The sequence below is a fragment of the Lissotriton helveticus genome, chromosome 12, assembly GCF_964261635.1.
Source record: "Lissotriton helveticus chromosome 12, aLisHel1.1, whole genome shotgun sequence".
In the NCBI taxonomy this organism is placed as follows: Eukaryota; Metazoa; Chordata; class Amphibia; order Caudata; family Salamandridae; genus Lissotriton; species Lissotriton helveticus.
This window is the reverse complement of record NC_136073.1, coordinates 865,844,136-865,871,134: the sequence shown is the minus strand read 5'-3', so window position 1 is coordinate 865,871,134 and position 26,999 is coordinate 865,844,136. Positions and strand designations below refer to the sequence as shown.

General features: G+C 46.1%; 1 protein-coding gene across 1 annotated transcript in view; it reads right to left on the bottom strand.

Annotated features, from left to right (window-relative positions):
• Positions 1–20,219: 20,219 nt before the first annotated feature.
• Positions 20,220–26,999, bottom strand: part of CIST1 (colon, intestine and stomach enriched 1) — a 100,155-nt gene continuing 93,375 nt past the window's right edge. The window contains exons 3-4 of the mRNA XM_078668401.1: positions 21,986–22,143; positions 20,220–20,762 (exon numbers count right to left, since the gene is read on the bottom strand). Of these exons, the coding sequence (XP_078524527.1) occupies positions 20,715–20,762; positions 21,986–22,143 (206 nt within the window). The 3' untranslated portion in view covers positions 20,220–20,714. The remainder of the gene's footprint in view (positions 20,763–21,985; positions 22,144–26,999) is intronic.

Below are 26,999 nucleotides of genomic sequence, written 5' to 3'. Positions count from 1 at the left end.
TGCCATGAGCACACCTGGGCAGGTAACCCAGACTCATATTTGTGTTGACAGATTTTTATTGTACCATTAAAAACCTGGTATCACCTGAAGTGCAGGTCACTGCGGAACCAATATCCTTTTATTCTGTTTGTTTAAACACATTCTCTGCCATCAGTAATCTTGTTTATCAACCATCAAACCCTGACAGGTGGTTATCCCTGTCCTGATCTGAAGTGAAGTGAGGCTACTCGAGGCCAATGGTGAATACTGCACTTTCTGCAGCTGCTGGTGACAGGTGTCGCGAGCTAGGAACAGGGGCCACTTGGATAAAACAGGTCCTTGTAAAAGGGCCCTTTCACCAGGCACACACCACAGGTAGCCCTGTTCTCGAGCCATGTGAGGTGCAGCCATCAGCACCCGGGGAATGCCCCGGACAGCTCCTTCTTTAGTGGATCCTCAGTGAAAAGCGACATGGGTGGAAATGGAAAATTGATTTTGCCTCTGTTAGAATGGATCTCTCTTATGGGAAGTTCTTACCAAGCGAGAAGGGTTTTTTTTTGGTCCGGCTTGAAAGCGCAGCTGTATGTGAGCCTTGTTGTTACCAATGCTTCAAGATTATACAAAGAGTTGAATTTGGCTCTGGCCAGGAGTATTCCCCTCTCACCTAATGCGATTGGCTGTTTGCTGTTGTATTCCACCTTACAGGAAGAGCTTCCATTGGAATAAATGAGGGACCATTTTACAACTGAAAAGTATACTAAACAGTCACACTGTTTTGCACATTATGTTTCTCCTATGTGCAGTCTATGCAGAAAGAAATCTTGTTTTGCTACTTTTTCTGAGTATTAGCAAAGCCAATAGCTCTGACTTTTGTAGCAATAGTACATGTAGCACATTGCAAACTATTTGCGCATGCCTGTATTTGCACGTGTTTCCAGATTAAAGAGAACCCCATTGTCTTTGCCAGTGCTTGCTTATTTCTGAAGCTGGAGGTGGCATGGAAGGTTAGGCCAGGCCACAGTTCAGGGACCCACTAGTGTCTTTACTGGCCCCATGCCAGAAGGGTGACTTTCAGCCAGCCCTTCTTTTTCCTCAAACAGTGGTGAGAATGCTTGAGCTTGCAGGGGCCTATCTTAGTCTGTGAGACATGAGGAAGTGGATTCTAGGAGTTGCAGTCTGGCTTCCCAGGGTTCACTGGGGTGGACCCAAATGAAAAAGACAACACTGGTACAATGAGCCAGGAGCGACTGGGGGTGAAAGGAGAGGCCTAGTGAAGTAGCTGAGTTGGTAGGGAGTTCAGGGCCGGACAGGCCTTTGAGTCCACTGGGCATTTCCCCGGTGGGCTGGGGCCCTTGGAAGCCGGTTTTGAAAGCCTAGAGCCACTCCTGGTGCCTCATTCACTTCCCCAGGGAGAGAAAGAGAGGGGGTGCTTCAAAAGAGAGAGAAAGAAAGGGAGTGGAGAAAGAGCGATCAGAGAGGTAGAAGAGAGACAGAAGAGAAGGAGAGAGATGCTGGATGGATGGACAGAGAGAGAGATATTACACGAGGACATGAACAAAATGGAGCTGCTTTGAACGTATGTTTTTTTGCTGCATTTAGTTCCCCAGTCCGGTCCCGAGAGAGTTGGGGGTGTTACTGACAGCCAGAAAGAGGAAGGAAATCATATAAAAAGTAAATAAAATTCTTATATCCCTTGAAATATAAGCAAACAATAGCTTTTTCTCTGTGTTGTAAAGTCAAACGCCCAAGAAATGCTGTCGAAAAACACAGATCTGAAAATTTGAGCACATAAAATGGAAGCCAAGCCGCCTGCAAGTTACACTCCCAGGGACAGCTCAGGAGGTTGAGTAACTGCTCAAGTGAGATGTGTCTGTTGCATGCAAGTCAAGGACTCCAGTGTCAAGCAATAGTTTGGTGGGTTCATGCGGGGAGAGGGAGAGAGGTGAAGAGGGAGAGAGGTGAAGAGAGAGAGGGAGAGAGAGGGGAAGAGAGAGAGAGAAGGGAAAAGAGAGGGGAGGAGGGAGAGAGAGAGAGAGAGAGAGAGGGTAAGAGAGAGAGAGAGAGAGGGGGTAGAGAGAGAGTGAGTGGAAGGGAGAGAGAGAGGGGGTAGAGAGAGAGAGGGGAAGAGAGAGAGAGGGGAAGAGAGAGAGAGAGAGGAGGAGAGAGAGAGAGAGGGGGTAGAGAGAGAGAGGGGAAGAGAGAGAGAGGGTAAGAGAGAGAGAGGGGGTAGAGAGAGAGAGGGGAAGAGAGAGAGAGGGGAAGAGAGAGAGAGAGAGGAGGAGAGAGAGAGAGAGAGAGAGGGGGGGGGGGAATCTGTGCTTTCTAACTTTACGTTGCAACACAGCCCCTAAACGTTTTATGTTCGTAAGAGTGTCTCGTGTATGTAAAGGTTTTATATAGAACAGAGCAAACCCAGCTGGGAAGCAAGAAGATGCTGAAAAATGGGTGTGATCTTAAGAGGCCTGAAAATGTAACACAGGGACTTGGTTATCGATTGTTCAGCAGGTGCAGCGGCACCGCTGCCTAGAGGCTTGTGGGGCCCACCGAGCTCTGATCATTGTAGTATTTACCTGCCCATTCAGAAGTTAGGGGCCCGTTTTGATTGCTTGCTCTAGGGCCCATAGCTGAGCCACAGATACAACAGTATAGAGATTATGAAAGAAACACACTTTGATGAGTTTGGATCAGCGAGTTCAAGAGTGCCAGACCACTTGCTTGTAAGGTGAGACCCCTCCCAGGTGGTTTAGTGATTAAAGGGAACAAATATCTTATTCCTTCCATCTGAAATTAGCAGGTGATACCTTTTTGAAATGTTATTAACTATGGAATTGTCGCTTTGCTGCCCAGCTGAAATCTATACCCTAAATCTCGGGGAAACATATTTACTGCTGAGCAGGATTCCTTTCATGCCTTGCGGCATATCTCGAGCGCCATCTAGTGGCCACTTCAGATATTGCAAGGCCATTACATATTAAATCACAAAGGCACATTTTATCGAACAGCCACTTTCCGTGGATTGTAAAAACAAGCAACAATATTTTTGACTCGATGTCAGTGCTTTAAATGGGCTGGTACTGAGTACCGTCATTTTTTTATGTTGAGAGGGATAGTACCTGTACTTCTCAGAAACAAGCAGGTACACTGTAACAGAGTTCCTGCACTTCTGTTTTTCCATTTCAAGCACTGCCTGACGTTGATGTTGGCGCTGGATGTCAAAAGTTATTAGAGTGGAAGTCGACTTCCGAAGAGTGGAATACGCTATGCTCCACCAGAAGCACAGAAAGCTTCACAATACATCCAGCACAAGACGACTTTGGGCCTCCTTTGACAACTATCTACAAAAAGCAAAACCCCCATGAACAGAAGGTGTAGTTAACCCAAGCAGTCTTACTCTGATGGTGTTTTTATGTCAGATCGGCCATTACTTATGCTGCCAGACTTGCATCATTCTTAGATGTCCCTTCCCCACCTCTTACTATTAAGCCTGGGCGGAGTTCGCGAAGTTCCGCACTCCGTGAAGTGACAAAAAAACTCTGCTAAGCTACGTGGAGTTCCGCGAGTGCCGGAGTGGGTTACCTCGCACCGCTCACACTGATTTTTAGCGCCAGGTGTTTGTCCCGTACTGTAAAATCAGCGTGAAAGGCACCATGGGTAGCGTACGAGGGTGCTGGTTATTTCGGATGTATGACATTACAACGCATGCTTTTACCACGCATGCCTTTACAACGCGGTATTTACAATGCATGCCTTTACAACGCATAGAGCTTTGGGGCGCTGGATAGTGAATTGTTTAATTTACTATTCCAACTCCAGTCCCCGTGGATAGTAGGGAAGGTGTTGGATAGTAAATTAAACCTATTCCCTATCCTAGAGTGCCCCCCAGCGCAATGCGTTGTAATGGTTTGTGTTGTAAAAGTTGTGTCGTAAAGGCACTGCGTGGTAAAAGTTGCGTTGTAAGGGATGTTTCCCGGTTATTTCTGTGTCTCGAGTAGAAGTTCTATTCGAGCGGCAGCGTCCTCAACGCGAACAGAAGGATTCTCAACACGAGCGATTGCGGCCATCCACGATCGCCTGCATTGATTAATCTCACTGGGAAGTAGTCTAGCATTGGATTTTCCTCGAGGTAGTTATCGGAACTCCGTGAGCTCCGCGGAGCATGATAAGCTCCGCGAACGGAGTTCACTGCCCAGGCTTACTTACTATCCCTTTTCTACACATTGGTTCCGCATGCTGCAGCTGTCTGTCTTTCTCTTGTCTACCTTGGCATGGATGTGCGTTTCGTTGGGGACATTATATTAAGTTACCCCTCGGGGGGAATTTGCATTATATATCATGGAATGCTTTTACTGTCGTCCTATGCCCCCACACACCGGTACTTTCTCACCTTTGACTTGTATCCGCTCCAGTTCGTATGATGATTTTACCTAGACAATGTGTTGCTACCCCATGTCAACTTGTACCGTGCAAATCTTTAAAATGCTTAAAATTTCAATAAAATTGATTGAAAAAACAAAAAGCAAACAAAGAAAACAATTAAGCAACACATGACGCAACTCGTTTACCACCAAATATTGGAACATGCAAGTGGGGATTACATTTACTAAGAGCTGTTCCGTGCTCATGTGGCTCACGTTCACACTTTGCAAAGGACCTTTCTGATCTGCATTACACAAGAGACCATCTAAAGGTAACCCAAAATCCGGTTTACCATTGCACATGTAGCGCGGGACAAATCCAAAGAGGCATTCCCTCATTTGCATAAGGGCACGCCCCTAAAATATATATGCAACTTATCTGAGCCACGATCTCGTTCTTTTTAGAAATGTCTTACAAGTTGCTTAGATTTCTTTGCAATTAAATATTTGTCAGTTTCCCCTGTGTCCTTTCATTCTTCCCAATTGGTAGATTCCCTTTCTCTCTACGATTCCCCCTATAGAATGTTGGAGTGGAAAGTTCCAGTCCCCTGAGAGCTTCCAGTTCTTCTGTCAGAGGCAGGATCTGGGTGACTTGGAGGCATATTATCAAGAACGGCGTTAAACTTATTGCCGCTTTAGCGGCGATAATGGGCTTGATAATATGCCCTTGTGAATTCCCATAGAAGCCCAGGTTGTGGTGTTAACCTGGGCTTCTATGGGAATTCTCAAGGGCATATTTTCAAGCCCATTATCGCTGCTTTAGCGGCAGTTTCCCGCTGCTAAAGCAGTGATAATTTTAATGCAGTTCTTGATAATACGCCCCTTGGTTTCTTGTAGGTAATAAACTTTCTCTTCTCATTAGAAGTTATTCTGCTGTGGATGTTGTTAAAAGAGTTGGTCTGTTGAAAGAGAATTATGGCAAAGGAACAGATGCATGCGCATATTACAAATCGTCCAGGATCACACAATGCGGGCAGCTGGGGAACCAGAGAGTAGACCTTTCCTACTGGTCTCTTGGTTCCACAACCCACAATGCAGCCACTAGGCCACATCTCCACCCATGAGCACACCGTTCAGTTGATATAAACCTGAGCAAGTCCCAGAAATGGGGTACACGTGTTGGGGGGGCTCTTGTCTTCAGAGCAGCCACAGATCTTCGCAACAGGAGCATTACCCACTGAGCTGTAGACATCTACACACCATCTCATCAGCTAATCGTCCTAAAAAGGTTGCGACAGGCTCAGAAAGTAGAACAGAATTTCCACAATTAAGCCTGACAAGCACAACATTCAGATTATGAAAGCAAACACATGCCCTTGGCTGGCCTAAGACAACATTTCACATGAATAGTTCCAAAGGAAAAGTAAATAAGATAAACCAGCCGCAAAACGAAGCAGTATGTTATTAGTAAACAAAAGAGTGTTAGCCAAATGGGCTGCTGTTCTTTAATGTCAAGGGTAGTATATTATTTTCAGTCAGTACAAAAATTAATAGCACACTAAACTTCTCCAAATAGTCATATGTTTGTTTTCAGTTACACAGCTTTGACAAATATTACGGTTATTTTGCGGCTCTGGGTGTTCTGCTAACAGTCGGATTTCATTACAAGACCGGAGGCTATCATTATGCATTATATCTTTTAATTGCCACTGCTGTGGCGCCCTTAAACAACTTCAACACTACAACACTACGACAACCCAGAACAGGAAATCCATAAACCCATAAGTACTCTCCACATAGAATGTTCCTCTTCCTTTAAATGCTGCACCTGAGAGCGATAAGTTGACTTTATTAATAGTACTTAGCTAATTTCGGTTGATGTTGAAATGTTAGCCTCTATGTCTTTAATGAAATCTTGAATCTCTGTTTATATGAATCGGAGAATCGCCATTCCCTAGTATCTGAGCAGCCAGCACGTGACTTGCAACAGACCACCACAAACTGCTTAACTGGCCTGCAGGTAAATGACCACACTAAAGTTCAACAGCAACTGACAGTGACCCCCAAACCCAATCCTCCCTACCCCGCCACCCTGCCTCCCTTCACCCCACGCGGTGGCCCTTCCAGAGGCACAGGCCTGCTGAGGACCTTTGAAATTCCTCGGCTCCGAACAAAGTTTGTTTCGGGCACTAGGCAAAATTTCATTTTTCCATTCGGGTGCTCCTTCTTTCATAGCAACATGACCATCATGATGCCATTTGTTGCAATCTGGCGCCCTCCAGTGGCCTCTTGCAATAGACAACTACAATAGCAATCTTCAGTTGCATCAATATGCATCCTTAGCCCTAAATCTCTCTCTGGCCAGTCCGTTTCCAATAGTATGGACTACAAGATTTTTAGGTCGAGCTGGCGTTGGAGCGCGAAGCGCTCCCGCCAGCGAGACTATAGTCACCTTCCTCCCTGTCAAGGGAGTAACAGCTGTGAACGAGCCGATACAGACCTGGGTACGAGCCGACCCAGGTCTGTGAACGCGCTTCAAGGTTGAGCAGCTTGTGCACGTTTGTTGGACGTCAGGCGCTGCAAGCCCGCCAGACCAACTATCCCAGCATGAAACTCTACTTCCGGAGGCGCCACAAGACCAATTATCCCAGCAGGAGTCTCCACTTCCTCAGGCACCGCAACAATTATCACAGCATGAGACCCACTTATCACAGCATGTCAACAGGCGCCCCAGGCTGCTGGAGCACTCAACTATAATTAATGTGCAGTTGAGTGCTCCAGCAGCGTGGGGTGGCTCTCTGCATGCTGTGATAATGATCACTTTGGGGCCTCATGCTGTGATAATTAGGGCGGCATGCTCTATTTGCAGCACTGAACATTTTCAAAGAAGGTGAAGCAGTGACATTCATTGGAGACACTCACCCTCACGCCCTCACCCCTCACACACCTCCTCACCCTCACACACCTCCTCACCCTCACACCCTCACCTTCACCTTCACACCCCCTCACACACAGCCTCACATACCCTTACCAGCACCGCAAAACACAACACAACACAGCACAGCAAAACACAACACAGCACAGCAAAACACAACACAACACAGCACAGCACAGCACAGCACAGCAAAACACAACACAGCACAGCAAAGCACAGCACAGCAAAACACAACACAGCACAGCAAAACACAACACAGCACAACACAGCAAAACACAACACAGCACAACACAGCACAGCAAAACACAGCACAGAACAGCAAAACAAAACACAACACAGCACAGCACAGCAAAACACAACACAGCACAGCAAAACACAGCACAGCAAAACACAACACAGCACAGCACAGCTAAACACAACACAGCACAGCAAAACACAGCACAGCAAAACACAGCACAGCACAGCAAAACACAGCACAGCACAGCAAAACACAACAGCACAGCACAGCAAAACACAACACAGCACAGCACAGCAAAGCACAGCACAGCAAAACACAGCACAGCACAACACAACACAGCACAGCAAAACACAATACAACACAGCACAGCAAAACACAGCACAGGACGGCACAGCACAGCAAAACACAGCAAAACACAGCACAGCAAAGCACAGCACAGCAAAACACAGCACAACACAACACAGCACAGCAAAACACAGCACAGCAAAACACAGCACAACACAACACAGCACAACACAACACAGCACAGCACAACACAACACAGCACAGCACAGCAAAACACAGCACAGGACAGCACAGCACAGCACAACACAACACAACACAGCACAGCACAGCAAAACACAGCAAAGCACAGCAAAGCACAGCACAGCAAAACACAGCAAAACACAGCACAGCACAGCAAAACACAGCACAGCACAGCAAAACACAGCACAAGACAACACAGCACAACACAACACAGCACAGCACAACACAACACAGCACAGCACAGCAAAACACAGCACAGGACAGCACAGCACAGCAAAACACAGCAAAACACAGCAAAGCACAGCACAGCAAAACACAGCACAGCACAGCAAAACACAGCACAGCACAGCAAAACACAGCACAGCACAACACAACACAGCACAGCACAACACAGCACAGCACAGCACAACACAACACAGCAAAACACAGCACAGCACAGCAAAACACAGCACAGCACAACACAGCAAAACACAGCAAAAATCAGCACAGCAAAGCACAGCACAGCAAAACACAGCACAGCATAGCAAAACACAGCACAGCACAGCAAAACACAGCACAGCAAAACACAGCCCAGCAAAACACAGCACAGCACAACACAGCACAGCACAGCAAAACATAGCACAGCACAGCAAAACACAGCACAGCACAGCAAAACACAGCACAGCAAAGCACAGCACAGCAAAACACAGCACAGCACAGCAAAACACAGCACAGCACAGCAAAACACAGCATAGCAAAACACAGCACAGCACAGCAAAACACAGCACGGCAAAACACAGCACAGCACAGCAGAGCACAGCACAGCAAAACACAGCACAGCACAGCACAACACAGCACAGCAAAACACAGCACAGCACAGCAAAACACAGCACAGCAAAACACAGCACAGCAAAGCACAGCACAGCAAAACCCAGCACAGCACAGCAAAACACAGCACAGCAAAACACAGCACAGCAAAACACAGCACAGCACAGCAAAACACAGCACAGCAAAACATAGCACAGCACAGCAAAACACAGCACAGCAAAACACAGCACAGCACAGCAAAACACAGCACAGCACAGAAAAACACAGCACAGCACAGAAAAACACAGCACAGCACAGCAAAACACAGCAAAACACAGCACAGCAAAGCACAGCACAGCAAAACACAGCACAGCACAGCAAAACACAGCACAGCAAAACAGCACAGCACAGCAAAACACAGCACAGCAAAACACAGCACAGCACAGCACAGCACAGCACAGCAAAACACAGCACAGCAAAACACAGCACAGCAAAACACAGCACAGCACAGCAAAACACAGCACAGCACAGCAAAACACAGCACAGCACAGCAAAACACAGCACGGCAAAACACAGCACAGCACAGCACAGCAAAACACAGCACAGCACAGCAAAACACAGCACAGCAAAACACAGCACGGCAAAACACAGCACAGCACAGCAAAGCACAGCACAGCAAAACACAGCACAGCACAGCACAACACAGCACAGCAAAACACAGCACAGCACAGCAAAACACAGCACAGCAAAGCACAGCACAGCAAAACACAGCACAGCACAGCAAAACACAGCACAGCAAAACAAAGCACAGCAAAACACAGCACAGCAAAACACAGCACAGCACAGCAAAACACAGCACAGCAAAACATAGCACAGCACAGCAAAACACAGCACAGCAAAACACAGCACAGCACAGCAAAACACAGCACAGCACAGAAAAACACAGCACAGCACAGAAAAACACAGCACAGCACAGCAAAACACAGCAAAACACAGCACAGCAAAGCACAGCACAGCAAAACACAGCACAGCACAGCAAAACACAGCACAGCAAAACAGCACAGCACAGCAAAACACAGCACAGCAAAACACAGCACAGCACAGCACAGCACAGCAAAACACAGCACAGCAAAACACAGCACAGCAAAACACAGCACAGCACAGCAAAACACAGCACAGCAAAACACAGCACAGCAAAACACAGCACAGCACAGTACAACACAACACAGCACAGCAAAACACAGCACAGCAAAACACAGCACAGCACAGCAAAACACAGCACAACACAGCACAGCAAAACACAGCATAGCAAAACACAGCACAGCAAAACACAGCACAGCAAAACACAGCACAGCAAAACACAGCACAGCACAGCAAAACACAGCACAACACAGCACAGCAAAACACAGCACAGCAAAACACAGCACAGCAAAACACAGCACAGCAAAACACAGCAAAACACAGCACAGCACAGCAAAACACAGCACAGCACAGCAAAACACAGCACAGCACAGCAAAACACAGCACAACACAGCACAGCAAAACACAGCACAGCAAAACACAGCACAGCAAAACACAGCAAAACACAGCACAGCACAGCAAAACACAGCACAGCATAGCAAAACACAGCACAGCACAGCAAAACACAGCACAGCACAGCACAGCAAAACACAGCACAGCAAAACACAGCACAGCAAAACACAGCACAGCAAAACACAGCACAGCACAACACAGCACAGCAAAACACAGCACAGCACAGCAAAACACAGCACAGCACAGCAAAACACAGCACAGCAAAACACAGCACAGCAAAACACAGCACAGCACAGCAAAACACAGCACAGCAAAGCACAGCAAAACACAGCACAGCACAGCAAAACACAGCACAGCAAAACACAGCACAGCAAAACACAGCACAGCAAAACACAGCACAGCAAAACACAGCACAGCAAAACACAGCACAGCACAGCACAGCAAAACACAGCACAGCACAGCAAAACACAGCACAGCACAGCAAAGCACAGCACAGCAAAACACAGCACAGCACAGCAAAACACAGCACAACACAGCAAAACACAGCACAGCAAAACACAGCACAGCAAAACACAGCACAGCAAAACACAGCACAGCACAGCAAAACACAGCACAACACAGCACAGCAAAACACAGCACAGCAAAACACAGCACAGCAAAACACAGCACAGCAAAACACAGCACAGCACAGCACAGCACAGCACAGCACAACCAAGCACAGCACAACCAAGCACATCACAACCAAGCACAGCACAACCAAGCACAGCACAACCAAGCACAGCATAACCAAGCACAGCATAACCAAGCACAGCATAACCAAGCACAGCATAACCAAGCACAGCATAACCAAGCACAGCATAACCAAGCATAGCATAACCAAGCATAGCATAACCAAGCATAGCATAACCAAGCATAGCGTAATAAAGCACAACAAAACATAGCATAACAAAAAATAGCATAACAAAAAATAGCATAACAAATCACAACAAAACATAGCATAGCATAACAAAACATAGCATAACAAAACACAGCATAGCATAACAAAACACAACATAGCATAGCATAACAAAACACAACATAGCATAGGATAGCAAAACTAAACAGAGCATAGCATAACAAAACAAAACATAGGATAGCAAAACAAAACATAGCCTAACAAAACATGGCATAACAAAACATGGCATAACAAAACATGGCATAACAAAACATGGCATAGCAAAACATATAATAGCATAGCAAAACATAGCATATCAAACACAACAAAACATAGCATAACAAAGCATAGCATACCAAAACATAGCATAGCAAAACAAAACATAGCATAACAAAACATAGCATAACAAAACATAGCATAGCATAGCAAAACACAACACAACACAACACAACACAACATAGCATAGCTTAACAAAGCATAGCATAACAAACACAACAAAGCATTGCATAGCATAACAAAACAAAGCATAGGATAGCAAAGAAACATAGCATAGCATAACGAAACAAAGCATAGAATAGCAAAACAAAACATTGCATAGCATAACAAAACATAGCATAACATAACAAAACATAGCATAGCATAACAAAACAAAACATATCATAGCCTAGCAAAACATAGCATACCAAACACAACAAAACATAGCATAACAAAACATAGAAAAACAAAGCATAACACACACAACCACACACAACCACACACACACAACCACGCACACATAACCACAACCACACACACAACCACAACCACACACAACCACACACACAACTATCTATCTATCTATCGCCCTCACTCTATCTGTCTATCGATCTATCGCCCTCACTCTGTCTATCTATCGCCCTCACTCTATCTATCTATCGGCCTCAGTCTATCTATCTAATCGCCCTCACTCTATCTGTCTATCTATCGCCCTCACTCTATCTATCTATCGCCTTCACTCTATCTTATCGCCCTCACTCTATCGCCCTCACTCTATCTATCGCCCTCACTCTATCTATCGCCCTCACTCTATCTATCGCCCTCACTCTATCTATCGCCCTCACTCTATCTATCGCCCTCACTCTATCTATCGCCCTCACTCTATCTATCGCCCTCACTCTATCTAATCGCCCTCACTCTATCTATCTAATCGCCCTCACTCTATCTATCCAATCGCCCTCCCTCTATCTATCCAATCGCCCTCACTCTATCTATCTAATCGCCCTCACTCTATCTATCTATCAATCTATCTATCGCCCTCACTCTATCTATCAATCTATCTATCGCCCTCACTCTATCTATCTATCAATCTATCTATCACCCTCACTCTATCTATCTATTTATCGCCCTCACGCTATCTATCTATCGCCCTCACTCTATCTATCTATCGCCCTCACTCGATCTATCTATCGCCAGCACTCTATCTATCTGTCTAGCTATCTATCGCCCTCACTCCTATCTATCTATCTATCTATCTATCTATCTCGCTCACTCAATCTCTCTATCGCCCTCTATCTATCGCCCTCCCTCTATCTATCTATCGCCCTCACTCTATCTATCTATCCCACTCACTCTATCTATCGCATCACCACAGCATCACTAAGGGGCACAACAACATCACTATGCGCTACCACAGGATCATTGAATGCCACAGCATCACTAGTCGCCACCACAACATCTCTCAGCCCCACCACAGCATCAATCTGTGCAACCATTTACCAACAACTGGGTCAAATATGATCTCTCAATGTTTCAAGCTTTATTACAAATGTCACAAAAAGAGGTTAGTATTTCACTTCTGTTCTTGGATTTTCGTCACAATAAAATACACTGAACATATTCTTCACAAAAGTTATTTACAAAAGTTTAAGCTATTGCCATTATAAATTACAATAACTTTTATTTAAGTATTAATTATTAAAAAAATTCAAAGCCATTGTTATTTGTAATATCAATACATCTAAGTCACGTGAATACAACACATATTGCATTACAAATGCTATAGGTGTCACAAGTTATAACTATTGGCATTGTAAACGACAAAGCTATTATTTTTGCTATTTTCAAAACCAACACATATATAAAAAATGTGTCATTTAAAATACCAATAGCTCAAACTTTCCTAATGCGAGACCTTATGCATTGCAAATGCTTGTTTTTTAAGTATTCCACAATGTTAGGGTCGCATTTACCTTTCTTAAACAACTGTCTGCTCCTCAAGGGACATCCCATTAAAACTGGCAGATTACTACAAGTCAGGAGGGCACCGTGGGGCACCTTCACAAAAATAAGTCAATTTGTACCTTTTTACCACATATTGTGGTCATAACCTACATCTGTTTAAAACCTTCCATCATCTAGAAGCATCATTTACATGTAGTAAGAGCAGGCTTAAGTAAATGCATTTATCATAACATTTAATCTATGGTTGTTTTTCTAACACTGAGTGTGTATCTATGAATTGTGAAGAACATGCATGGTGAAGGTTACAATACGCATTTGTTTTGCATTAACTTCGAATTTCTTTAACTTTATTTTTCTAAACTCTCTTTCCTGCACCACTTGTAATGCTGCACTTCCCACTTTCAGCAGCACTTATACTTGGATCTTTCAGTGTATACCTTAGATGTGCAGAAAGAGAGGGGAATGTGTTTTATGTTTAAACTGCTAAGCAAACAAATATATTTTTGCTCAGGGTTCCTATATATCCTGTTCATTCTTCATGCTAACACTAAGGCCCTAGAGCACATAATCTTCCCAGTTTCACAGCCCAGACACTGATGTCACTTCCTGTTAGAGGGGAATGAACAGAAAGTGAGAGGGGAGAATGTGCAGCTCAAGTTGGGCTGAGGAGCTATAACAGAGAAGGTGTATTGCCAAGTCGCCCCCAAATCGGGGATCCGTGCCTATGGCGGGCATACTGGACCAGCCTAGGGGGCTGGGGACAGCGGTGTGTGACGCTGCCGTCACCAGCCAATATGGGCAGCAGTGATTGGCACTCAGTTGTGCGGCGACCTGGAAGTGGTCATAAGTGCTTACGGGCCGTCTTTGATCCAGTCTGCCGTAGGCCCTGCCCACAAAAGGGGCATCAGAGTGGTGAAGCAGTCTCTTTTTCTTCAGCATGTCGGCTAGAGGCTGCAGGGTGCAGGGGTGTGGGAGTGTTCGCTGCCAACAGGCCCTTACGGCCAATTCAGGCACATGAGCATCAAGCTAGCACAGGCCCTTGGGGGAATAATGAGAGCGGTGGGGGTTCCCGAGGTAGATAACCTGACAGGCAGATGGCCCCCTGTGCAAGCTTACTCTGGGGAGGGATGCAAGGGGATGGGCCCCTCCCCTTAACTCCTTGGGCGTGGCCGCGATTCTGCGCCTGTGCGGCCGTTTTAATGAGTGGGCGGGTTCATGACGGCCCGAGCCGTCATCAGCACACGCCCACCGTGATGCATGACGGACGGGGGCCGTCATCAGCATGGAAGGGGTTAAGTAGAGGCCCCCCCCTTGTTTCACCATACACGATCTCACTCATAGGCTCAATCGCTGGATACGCAGGGACAAGGCTTAATATTGTTAGGAACGGCTATGTATTAGAGTCTATGGTAAGGTTGGCGATCCATAAAGTACTGTATAGGGTTTTATGGGGTTTCTGTGTATTAATTTTGTAAAGTGATATTGAGTGCAATTTTTAATGTGTGTAGTTTCTGTTATCATAATAAATATGGCCAGGGGATTACAACCCTAACCCAAAAGTTTTTTTTTCCAAGTTGTTGGGTGCTGTCTTTAGCAATGAGGGATGATTAGTGCACGGGGGGAGGACCCAGTGTCATTTCATTTGGAGGGGCTGGATCTCAGCGATTCCTGGCCATATACAGATAAGACTTAGATGCACCCAGAACTTACACAGTGCAGCAATCAGACAAGCACTGTTTGCAGGTCTCCCTAGAAACCTGGATACGCAGGAACTGAAAAAGTTCTTAAATGTTCGCCTTCACTGCATCAGTGGTAACCGTTCTCATCTAAATCCCTCCAAAACCAACCTTTTCCTACTTGGGAATAAGGCAAGATTGTTAACAAGAACTTTTCCTACTTGGGAATAAGGCAAGATTGTTAACAAGAACTTTTCCTACTTGAGAATAAGGCAAGATTGTTGACAAGAACTTTTCCTACTTGGGAATAACGCAAGATTGTTGACAAGAACTTTTCCTACTTGGGAATAACGCAAGATTGTTGACAAGAACTTTTCCTACTTGGGAATAACGCAAGATTGTTGACAAGAACTTTTTTGCTGTATTTTTACTGCCAACACATCCTAGCCCGCAGGATAGTTCAGTGGTCTCTAGATGATTTCACCAGATTACAAAATTAACCCTTTGATTCCCCTCCCCTCTGGTACTACCTCTGCTCTCGAGGTACATACAACTATTGATGGCCACCTAGAGGACTGTAATGCTCTGTGTGCATGTCTCCTCTCTATAGACAGCAGAAATGTTCAGGAAGCTGTTCATGAGGCCGGCCTTGGTTACCACACAAGGGACCATGGGGCATATGTATCAATGAAAGGCTTTGCGATTTCCAAATAGCGACTTTTAGAGAATCTGTATTTAAGAATCGCAAAGCAAGATTTAATCAAAAAATCGCAAATATTTTGCAATTCCTTCATATACCTTAATTGCAACTCGCAAATTGCGAGTCACAATTAAGGAATCCCTTCCCATTCATTCCTATGGGCCTCTTGGTGCAAATTGAGAGTACCCAATAGGTATTCGCAAATTGTGCACACAATTTCAAGGGTGCAAGGGTTCCAAAAAGACAGCCTGTTGCACCCCTGAAATGTGCATGTGTGCACATGTGGCGCACCTACATGCCCTAAGGCCATGTATGTGTGCCATATGGCACTTTGAAAAAAGCAAAAAGGTGCTTTTTCCAAAGAGTTCTCAAATATGCGATTTCTTATGCCAAATTCGCACAACTTAGGTGCTTTCTACATCGCATTTAACCTTTTCAGCGCGACCGCGTTTCCCCCTCCGGTGCTGGGCCCTAATGAAAACGGGCGTGGTCATGACGGAACGGTTCCGTCATGAGCACAGCTCAACCGTAGCTCATGACGGAACCGTTCCGTCATGAGCATCGAAGGGGTTAAGGAATCTCAATTTGCGATTCCTTAAATGCAATCGCAAAACAGGGAATCGCAAATTTTGTGATTCTCTAATTTGTGATGCCTTTTTGGGATGATACATCCCAAAAGGCCTTTTCCCGTTCGCATATGGACCGATTCTGAGAATCTGTCCATTTTCGAACGGGAAAAGGGCTTGATACATATGCCCCCATGTGTCATCAGTTCATCAGCCAGCTGAACTCAGCATCTTTGGTTGCCTGTGGGTGACAGGATCACCTTTGCCGTATGAGAATACAATCAGTTTAGAGAAAACGTAAGAGTACGTAAGAGAGGCACACAAGTAAGCTGTGCACTCTTAAAAGCTGTGCACTCTTAAGGCCCCCACTTACTCCAGTTTTTTGTAACTTTTTTAAAGAGGATGTCACTTAAGCAAATGTAAGTTACTCCTATTTACTAGTGTACATTTCTCAAGTATGTCATAACTTTGTGAATTTTATGTTTCAATATATACGCACAGATGACAAAATAAATAATGGTGGGGAGTGGGGGTGGGGGGACAGGATGGTTGCGATTTACATCACGTTTCAGGAGCAGTTCATACTAATCGCTATATGTCTGACACTGTGTAACATGTGGCGCTCTGTGTGGTGTCCAATCTGAAACTAGCTGGTGTTCTCAGAGCAGACCACAACAGCCCGGTGGGTACCCAAGAAAACACCACAACACAGACCACCACCCCCAACACAAACTCTGAAGTATCCAGCAGAGAAGGAACTAGGCAGGCCTGATCCCTGCCAGATTATCAGGATATTGACAAGAATACACTGATTTACAAGGATTCTAATTTTAAAATGTGTCTTTATTGAGTTTAAACAACAACAGATAAACACAAAAACATTATTGGTCATACAGCATGGGAACCCCATAGGCAAAGGGCTTTAGTTGGTTAGTAGTGTGCATTGAGGACACAAACTGGATATGTGTGTTCCAATCACTCTATAAACATATACGCGGTACAGCAAAGTATTCACAAGCACATTTCCTTCAAAATATATACATATTGTTTTTAAAAGTTATTACACAGCTTTTCGATTTCACTTCTCCTGACCTGTATTTTCTATTTTCTTTACAACTAACCGCTCAGTTTCATGGCCTCCTGGTGGTTTGTCATTAGCGGGTTGCCATGTTTATTTGCACAGATGCACATAATTTCTGCTAGATTATATGAAACAGTTCCTCCCAAGCCCGTTTGTCTAAATCAGGTATCCAGATGCTAAGAAGAGGGTCCTTCTGAGATGTCCCAATGTTGGGACATTTCCACTGCTTCTGAACCTACTGAAGGGCCTCCCATCTTAGTCACACAATCCAGTTGCCAAATCCACACATGGATACAAGATGCAGCTCTTTGAAGCGATGAAACAGGGCTATGACGCGTGGGGCAGGGGGAGTCAACCCAGGCTGTTTGCCCCAGCCCACACACTTCCAGTCCCTATCTCCAAAATAAATGTATATATCACAAAAGCAGGCTGGAGCATCCTCTAAATATGTCCCTTAATATTCTTTCTGTTTTCAACCAAGTGCTTATGGAAATAGAAAGCCTGTGAAGGGCCCTGCATGAGGTTTGTAACCTGGCCCCACAAAAGCTTTTGATAGGTGGAGAAGTGTGGCTCAATGGTTAGAGCGGCAGACCCTGATGCAGCTGTCTGGTCCGGGACCAGGGTTCAATGCCCGCCTCGGTGGGTCTTGGGCTCAATTTCCCCGGACCTGATCATTCTCGCCTCGGTGCCTAGTCTAATCATGGGTCCCACTCTGCAACTCTGGCCAATAGCTTGCTTAATCTCCACAATGGCCCCAACAATGCTAGGATGCCTGGCTTCACCTTGGGGGTGCCCAGGAGTGGACACTTCACAGGGAAAGGCCAGGAAAGGTTCCTCAGCGGTATTCGTACAAGCGCCGAGATGACTCAGGGTAGTCGTGCGCTATATAAGTACCTCTACATTTACATAGGCCTGTTATGCTCCCAACCTGATCTTTTAACAAATTATCAACAAAACGCGTTTTAGAACATGATAAAATGGCTCGGCCCTAGACAGTGGGGCTTCTCAAGGGATAGAAATTCTTTCACTCAGGAGCCGGAGTCTGTGTGGCTGTGAACGTCAGCTGTGAAGCCATTTAATTGACCATCAGATCCAAGATCTCAAAGCCCCTTCTGTTGTAGGGTAATTTGACAACAGTTGGTCACTATTTCTCTTATTGCCCAATAACAGCCTAGACAGCCCCTCGCCAGATATATACAGAATGAGGCATTGAAGTCACTAGGGATAGTCTGTAAGACAATATATACTCGGCTACAACGCCAAAAGGTTTCACAATGATCTTGGTCCCTTCCGGGCTTTACCTCCTATTAGTTCCGTTCAAGTATGATAGACCACAACCTCAGAATATTAGCCGGGCCTTATGGCACACAGAGAGGAAGTAGAGTGTTCTAGTTGCCTTGCACCAAGAGGCACATACAAAAAGACATGATTTGTCCCAACTAACCATCGAGGCTTATATTTCTCAACTTCCTTTAACATAACGGGATAACACATCAATAGGTCTGGGCGATGAATTTCGCTCCGTTCGTGGAGTTTGCAGAGTTTTCTGCACTCCGCGGAGCACAGAAAACTCTGCTTTGCGATGTGCAGCTGAGTTTTTTCCCGGCTCGCGATCTCAAATTGTAAGTTTGCGATTGTGAACAGTAAGTTCGCAAGCGCAAACTGCCGCTCAGGTAGAATTTCTACACGAGCTGCAGGAATACCAGACCAAACTTCAGTTCGCACTGCACTCCACCACTCGTGGAACTTCGCAGAGATTTTTTGTAACTTCGTAGAACTCCACATAGCAAAACTCCTCGAACTATGCCCAGCCCTACACATCAACAGAAAATTCCTCATAGGGAATATCTGCCACCCAGACACTTCCGGAATTATAAGGCAGAGGCACCAAAATCAGAATAGGGGTAATTAGATCCAGAGCTATGCCATGCCTCATCCTGGTGCACCATAGGGCAATGGCTGTAGGTTTCCTTCAGTCCCACTTCTGGGCCTCACCCAAAGCCGAAGCGCTCAAGTGTTTGTAAGGACTTTGGCCACATGAGCATTTAGGCCATTCCCCATTTCTTTGACACTTGAAACCCTAATTCTGTCTGTAATCTTAGACATCACTTTATGCATGTCCCTATGCAAGGAATATAGACAGGAATCATTTATTTAGCCAATTGTTAGCCTAAAAATGTGGCGTTGTTCGGGTCGTAGTGGGCCGGATATGGGCCCCAACTAACTATTAGCCCAAGCAGACACCACTGACTAGCTGATGAAAAAGACATTTAGGATGACCCATTCTGTCTGCTCCCCCCTTTCTATTCGCTCCAGAGTTGCTGCATTTCTCCAGCTGTAGTTCAAACAGCTCCCTGCAGATTTGGAATGTAGAGGGAAAAGAAGACAAGTTTGGTGCTTTTTGGTTGAGATATCCATCCTTGTCATTAACTTGACCAGAACCAAGTGTGTAGCAATGTTGGAACAACTATGGGGTGGACTGAGGAACACAGATTGAGAGAGCTAGTGAGCTGAGAGGAGAGTGAGGAATGGGGAGAAAGTGAGAGAAAGAAACAGAGAGATAAAGAAAGAGGGAAACAGAACTACAAAGTGGGAAAAAAAGAAAAATACAGGACAGGAAAAAAAGACTTACAGCTAGGCAAAGGGGCCCAATCTGAGAAACAATAGAATGAAAAAAATATTAAAAACTTGGTTCAGAAAAGCTTTCTTCCATGAGTGGATGGGACTTATTTCAGACAATTTAGAAGTACTTCAGGAGCAACTCAAATCTGCTCACACAGAGCCTTTGTTTGTAAGGCCAAGAAACGTCCAAGGACATAAATAAATAACTCCAGAATGGTGTCCCCCCAAAACTCTAAAGACTTCCAACTCAAAACACATTCAGGTTAGGAAAAACTCTATTCGCTATAGAAAGTTAGCGCTATGTACTTGTTGTAGACAAAAAACGACTGTAGCTGTTCGATACATCTACACAAGAGGCGAAAGTCCATGATTAGAACATGGCCTCAGGAGGTTTTGGTAACATGTGGAGCATCACAACATCGGTCGAAGAGTCCAAGAAAATGACACGGAAAAATACAAATGAAGGTTGGTTAGTCCGTAAATCCCCAAAAAGAAAGAAAATGGCAGCTTCCGAGCGCATGTGGCCACACTGGTCTTCTTCCCATCCAAACTTCAATGGGCGGATTATTTTGGAGGATACCGAGCGAAGGGCGCCTCCTCATTCACACTGTTCTGTAAACAAACACAAGCAGGGTGTCAGGAGAGGACTGTGGTACAAGTGCAGTCAACTTTGTGGCTTCAGGACAGAAGTTACCATTCCACAGGAAGTCCCACCCACTTCATAACATAACATAACATAACGTGTATTTGTAAAGCGCATGGTCACCCAAGGGTATCTTGGTGCTGAATAACAGATGTTTATTGTTACCCAACTCAATGGTGCTCATTTTATCGACCTCAGAAGGATGAAAGACTGAGTGAATCCACCAGGATTCGAACCTGTGACAACGAGGTCTAACAGAGGACCATACAATGGATGCATCAGTCCACTAAGCCACCAGACCCAGACAAAACCTTAAGCTGAGTGCCCAGCAATGCAAAGTCTGAGATTTCAGACCAATTTGTAAACCCTGCTCCTCTCACCAGCAGCAAAAGTCATACACTCCCAAAAGCACACAATTTACACCAACAATTTCACCAACAAAACTTCTTATTCACTCATTCAAGCACTCACTCATTTACAAACGTGCTTAGCTTTCACAAACTTTAAAAAGAGGTTTAGTTTAAAGACTTTAGGGCAGTCCTATGTTTATGTGTTCTTCCATATTTGGGCAACCTTAACACATCTCCTCCATTCAAATTCTTGAGGTTATCTCCAATGCTCTTGGCTCCTCTGCTGTCACTCCTTCCTTGGTGCTCTTAGAATTAAAAAACCTGCGTCAGGCGCCTTTGACATGGCAGCCATCTAGTATGGTAGAAGAATATCCAGCTTTAAATATTGTGCTACAAAAATATTAATCAACTGATGACCCAATTATCTACAAGGTAAATATATCTAGGTAGGTATAGCTTTACTATACGTAATGCCACCTGCATGTACTTTGATGATAGATAGATAGATAGATAGATAGATAGATAGATAGATAGACAGCACAGACAGACAGACAGATAGATAGACAGACAGACAGATAGATAGATATTCAAGGTTTATAGATTAGAGTTAAGAATAGTAAATCTATAATTACTAATATATATTTACCGCAAAGGATATTTTGTTTTTCTACTTTATTGTTACAACATTTTTGCAGCACGATAATTCTGCAGGCGATATTGTAACACACAACCCCCATCTAACAACTGACTCCATCTTTTGAAACAGTATCAGCGTTTCTGCTTCCACGTGTGATAAACAAATAAATGTATGATATTGTGCACGTGTAAGGGTAAATATCTACCATGGGCAGCTCGTCCAGTCTCTTGAACCGCGGTCCTCCTCTCTGGCAGACCTTCACAATGACCACCGCCAACACAATCGCCAGGACGGCGGCGAAGATGCAGAGCACCACGATCAGGCCCGGGTTCCTCTGCGACAAAGGCTGCTGTTGGGCTGTACCTGAGGCATTGAAACAAACATTGGAAAAATCATTCATAACTATCAGCAAACAGACGCAGAGCACTACGCGTGTCAGCGGGAAGCATTCTGGCATGAAGACAAAATTGCTATGCAGAGCCGAGGCAGGTAGGTTCAGCTATTCCTGTCTTCTATTTTGGTTCAAGCGCAAATCGGCCTTGATTAAGGGCCTGATTACGATCTTGCCGGATGGAATGCCCAGTCACAAATGTGACGGATATTGCATCCGCCGTATTACAAGTACCATAAGATATAATGGAAATGTAATTAGGTGAACGGGTTATCCCTCGCGTTTATAACAGAGTAACCCTGTCTGCCAAGATCGTAATCAGGCCCTTAGCTTTGCATATATAATTAGTATGATATAATAATATTTGTATAATTCTATCTGCTGAAAATATCCCTTCCACCTGATCTCCACCCATATTCTGGGATGCGGCAATGCTCTTCCCACTTTGCAAAGCGATTTGCTCATGCTAATATCAGGCATAAATGTCCAACCTTTATAAGGGTGAACAGGGGTTGGGCAGAAGCAATACCCCAGAAAGTGCAGGTTTTGTGAGCATGCGCAGACTCAACGGGCATTCCCGCCATTATAGGTCGACTGCAGGGCAAGACTGAAAACCTTGCAAAGCGCCCGGCCGCAGCCCCCCTGACCCCTAGGGGGGCTGGCCCAGCAGTTTGCAACGGCCAGTTTCAGGCAATTTTGTTACCGGGGGCCGATATTGCCGGCCCTCGGTAACAAAAACTGCCCCAGAGGGGCCCAAAACCAGCCCCCACCCTGGCGGCCCACCGGGGAAACACCCGGTGCCCGCTACGACCAGTCGGGCCCTGGTCGACTGCCTGCCGCTGTGGGTAGATGTACCCATACAAAACTCTCCAGGTAAGGAAAACCTTTTAGAAGTACAAAACCCTGTATTAATAATTCAAAAGTGGTTATAAACCAGGGCTTTCCAACCTTTTCTGTAACTAGAGACACTTATGATCAAATAAAGTGATTCTGATCTACTAATAATATCAGTGTTGCAATAGTGACCATGTAAGATAATATTACGTCAGTGGCCACCCCATGCACGATTACCAGCAGTGATCACCTCAGTGCATCTTGCAGAGTTGACAGCACTAACGTGAAAAGTTTTCTTCAGTTTGGAATTCTTCTACGTGGTAATACTGGGCAGTAATAGTTACAATACCACAGTCAGCAGATTAATGTTAGTTATATTGCATGAATTATCACTCAAATATAAACTTTCAATATATTCTGGAAATCCATTGTTATCCAAACGTCAGCATATGAGTTCTACAAACAGATATTTTCATTGCAAAGACACACCTGTTGATTTTGGGATACATACAGGCCTGGATGCAATTAATAGTTCACCCAACGACACATATGCGGACCTGGTGCTCGTCGAAAATCGCCTAGACTGGAAGATGACGCGGACCGGATGAGCGACAATGATTGACCACGTCGATCCTACCTGACTGAGGGCCCCCCACTCTGAAACCTGGAAGGGCGGCCCTGGACTCTTCGCGCTCATTGGGCACCGGGATTGAAAACTGCCACAACCTGTTTCATGTGCCATGCTTGGGGATCGACCTGGACAGGGTGCAGCCCTGGGTCTGAGACACTACTATATCCCATTCTGGTACATTACTAGAGCCTTCGTGAGTCGGGTTGTCTCTGAAGAGCTGCGACTCTCCTGTGGTGTGCAGCCACCCCGAGGAATCGGGGGTGTATGCCGGAAGCACCTCGCCCCATGGGGTATTTCCCACTGTTCTTGTTTCTACTTCACTGGAGTGCTGTTTTGAGCACGACAAGGGTTTTAACGCAACCTAATTGGGGGGTTGGCGTGGGTGGGGGGAGGAGAGGGGGGTTGGATGTTTGGTTCTTTGTTTTGAACTGGTGCATGATGGTTTTAGACTTTCCTGGCGTGGTGCGAGAGGGGCTGCTGGTTGTGGGGTGCGCGAGCACCCGGACAATGTTGGTGTTCACGGTGGGGAGTGTTCGGACACTTAATCGAAATTGCTGGGATGGGGGGGGTTAAGCTATGGACCTGGAACATTAGAGGGCTTGGGGACTACAAAAAGGCTAAGCTGATGCATGGTGTACTGTCTAGGCACAATGTTGACGTGTGCTTCCTGCAGGAAACTCATCTAAATGCGACTCCGTCGCCCAGGCTGAAACATGCTAGATGGTCACAGGTGTACTCAGCCATTTATTCCAACTATGCGAGAGGGGTGGCTATCCTTATGCGTAGGGGGTTGGATTGGAAAGAACATAAATGTGTGCTTGATACTGATGGCCGCTTTGTCATTCTGCATGGTTCGCTGCAGGGCAGGCCCCTGGTCCTGGCTGCTCTATATGGTCCAAATGTGGATGACCCAGACTTTTTCCGGGAGGTCTGGACGCAAATTACTCTGCTAAACTGTAGCTCGATTGTGATAGGGGGGGATTTTAATGTTGTATTGAATGATGAGCTAGACAGACAGGGTGCCGCCAGACCCACGCAGGTTAATGCGCGACAGGCTATACTTGATGTAATGGAGGAAGGAATGCTATCAGATGTATGGAGGGTTCGGCACCCTGGAGTGAGACTGGGTACATGCATCACATGCCATCATGCTGCTTGGTCCAGGTTGGATTTTTGGTTGGTGACGCCTGAGGTGGCGACATGGGTGGTGAACGCCGATGTTCAAGCTAGGTCACTGTCTGATCATGCCCCCTGTGCGTTGGAGTTGAGTATTCCTGGTGCTAACACTAGAGCGTTCAGTTGGCGCTTGCCCCCACATGCCCTTACTGACCCAGTGTTCACTGAAGACATTCGCACTGACATTGAGAACTATTTCAGGGATAATGAGAGGTCGGCTTCCACAGAGGCTATTGTATGGGACGCCTTTAAGGCGGTGATAAGAGGTCAGTGTATAGCTAGACAAGCTGGGGTGCTACGTGACATCCGGCGTTCTCTGTCCAGGCTTGAACAGGAACTGAAAGAGTTAGACCTGGCCTTCTGCCGGGACCCGACCCTAGAGCTGGCCGGCAATATCAAAGCCAAACTGCTCGTATTTAATGAGGAGGCGCAGCGAGAAGTTAAATTTCTAGGTAAACAGGCTGAGGCACGGAGGTACGGAGAGGGGGACAGACCGAGCAGGACCCTTGCCAGGTTAATCGCCCCTAGGTCGCAGTCTCATCACATACATACTATTCACGACGGCGCGGGCTCCCTGGTGGTGGGTCAAGAGGCAGTCTTACAGGCATTCACTGATTTTTATTCATCCCTCTACAAAACTCGCCAGGCGGAAATCCCTGCTTCCCTAGATAGCTTCCTTGATTCTATTGCACTGGTTTGGTTCAACGACAATCACAGGACATACATGGACCTTCCCGTAACTGCCCAAGATATAGCAAAGGTCATTAAGAACATGCCCTCGAACAAGGCGCCTGGCCCGGATGGGCTTACGACTTCTTTCTACAAGACTTATGTGGAAGAATTGGCCCCGAAACTACACTCGTTGTTTGCTGAAGCTCTAGAACTGAATGCACTCCCGGACTCGATGCGCGAAGCCCTAATAATCACCCTCCTGAAACCCGATAAAGATTGCACGGAACTTGACTCTTACCGTCCCCTCTCCCTCATCAACATAGACGCTAAGATCTTTGCTAAGGTCCTTGCGGACAAGTTGCAACCGTTACTACCCATTATAGCGCTTCCTGACCAATCTGGGTTTATCCCAGGCCGCGCGACTTCCCATAACCTCAGAACACTTTTCTCCATCTTGCACTACCTACACCCGTCTACCCAGGCTGCGGTGGTGTTTCTAGACGCCACCAAGGCGTTTGACTCCTTGGAATGGCCCTACTTGTTCAAAATTTTAGAGAGGATGGGGTTTAGCCTTAACTTCGTCACACTGATAAAACTGCTGTATGATGCACCCAGGGCGCGAGTGAGTGTGAATGGATTGATATCCGAGCCCTTTCACATCTCCAGGGGGACCAGACAAGGATGCCCCCTATCCCCTCTCCTTTTCGCTATTGCCATGGAGCCGCTTGCGGCCCGGGTTCGTCAACATCATACGGCGAGGGGGATAGGATTCAGCTCCCGGAGTCTGCTGATCTCCTTATATGCGGATGACGTCACTCTGTACATTAAAGATCCCACTGAAAATATGAACCCACTGCTCCGAGAATTCGTGCGATTCGAGGGTTTGGCCGGCATATCGATCAACTGGTCGAAATCTGTAGCGTTCCCCCTGACAGACACTACTGCACAGCCTCCCTCAGAATATCCCCTACGGTGGGAAACCGAGGCGGTGAAATACTTGGGTATATGGGTGAGTCGAGACATGCAAGAAATATGGTCCCTGAATTTCGGGAGAGCTGTGGACTGGCTTGAAAGCAAAGTAGAGATCTGGAGCAGGCTTCCCCTCTCCCTGGTTGCACGGATAGCATTGGTGAAAATGGTAGTCCTCCCAAAATTTTTATATCTATTTGTAAATGTTCCCGTGCCAGTGACGGCGCACTTCCATGCACGCGTGAGGTCGCTACTTCTGCAATTGGTGTGGGCCGGGGGCCAAGCTCGGTCTTCCTGGGCCCTGCTGACCCTCCCGCTCAGGCAGGGTGGCCTTGGTGCGCCGGATTTCAAACTTTATTCGCTGTGCGCGCAGGCGCAGTTCCTGCATTTCTGGGTTTTCCCCACCCCATTCCAACCACATGTGGCGGTGGAACTGGCCGCTGCCGCCCCGTCGCCTCTCCAGGTGGCGCTGTACGGCAGGGCGACGCGCCCATCGAACGATATTGACACGGTGGAAATGATCCGCTGGTCCTGGCGAGAGCTGCG